Genomic DNA, 1,201 nt, shown 5'->3' on the forward strand with positions numbered 1-1,201 from the left:
CTGCATCGAGGTCATAGATCTGGTAAGTGTTCGTAGCCAGCCGATCCAGCGTGAACTTCGTTAACACGATGAGTTCGGGCGAGAGCTGGCTGCTCCGTTGCACGTCGATTAGGACCAGATCGGCCGACGACAGTGTGATGGACTCCATTTCGATGGTCAACCTCCAGTCCGCGTACACGAGCTTGTCGAACACTTCGGAGTCGTCGTAGGGCTCACAATGCTGGAAATAAGCCTTAAATACAGGGTAGTTGACGATGGTCCTCTGGAACAGCGTGACAGTCGACGCGACGCGAGTGTCACAGTCGACAATAGGGCTTAACTTGGGGAGACGATACCTTGCTGAGACAGCCCACCCACTGCGGCGAGTTAAAGTAGTTGTTAAGGTTTCTGACCTTCTTGATCAGTGCAGCATCTTCGGGAAATGGCCCGCCAACAGTGCACAAGCGACGCTCAATCTTTTGCTTTCCTGTCGCGGGATCCAGCATACTCACAGTCTTGCAGTTCTCCCTCACGCCTATTCCGTACAAAAGGCAAAGGTTGAGGACACGCACGGTGCAGTCCGTTGGTAGAGAGTCCTCGAATAGCTTTAAGACTTTCTGGGCGCTGGACGTGGTGTCCGACATGGTGAACTGCGCCATCGACTCGATGTCCACCCTGTACAACTCTTCGGTCCTGCTGGTGATAAGCGCCTTGACCTTGACCGATGCGTGCAAACCGTTGTGCACTGTCACTAACAGTGCGATATTGGTGAATTCCCCGTTCTTGCTGATGAAGCTGATGGAGCTTCCGACGAGACCTTTCTTGCCACCACTTGCAGTGCAGTTGTCGTGCAGTACATTGAGGAAGGGGAAAAAGTATGCGGCCTTGAGCTCATCCATCAGAACTTGCTCTGTCAAGAAGCAGAATCGATCGAAGTCAGCATCCAGGAAGCCCCAGTAGGCCCTCAGAGCCAGGGCGGTGGCGCTACCAGTCGCCAATTGCAAGAGACTACGAAAGTCGTCCGACACCACCGTGTTGTAGGGTAGTCCTTCAATATTTAACCACAATTAGTCAGTAGGTGAGAACACAGATACAAACTAATGGATATCTACTAGCTTACCGTCGTTGATCAGCCAACGGGCAACGTGCGCGTTGAGCTCCTTCGCCGTTGGTCCCCAGAGTTTCTGCAGAGCACCTCACCTCGGTACTGTTCGTTCTTGGG

General features: G+C 53.0%; 1 protein-coding gene across 1 annotated transcript in view; it reads right to left on the reverse strand.

The window, feature by feature from the left end:
* Nucleotides 1–151: 151 nt before the first annotated feature.
* The window catches only part of PPTG_13733 (hypothetical protein), a gene marked incomplete at its 5' end in the record, with an annotated part of 1,229 nt that continues 179 nt past the window's right edge, over nucleotides 152–1,201 (reverse strand). Inside the window, 2 exons of the mRNA XM_008910111.1 lie at nucleotides 152–1,027; nucleotides 1,100–1,163. Of these exons, the coding sequence (XP_008908359.1) occupies nucleotides 297–1,027; nucleotides 1,100–1,163 (795 nt within the window). The 3' untranslated portion in view covers nucleotides 152–296. The remainder of the gene's footprint in view (nucleotides 1,028–1,099; nucleotides 1,164–1,201) is intronic.

Source organism: Phytophthora parasitica (genome assembly GCF_000247585.1).
Source record: "Phytophthora parasitica INRA-310 unplaced genomic scaffold supercont2.36, whole genome shotgun sequence".
In the NCBI taxonomy this organism is placed as follows: Eukaryota; Oomycota; class Peronosporomycetes; order Peronosporales; family Peronosporaceae; genus Phytophthora; species Phytophthora nicotianae.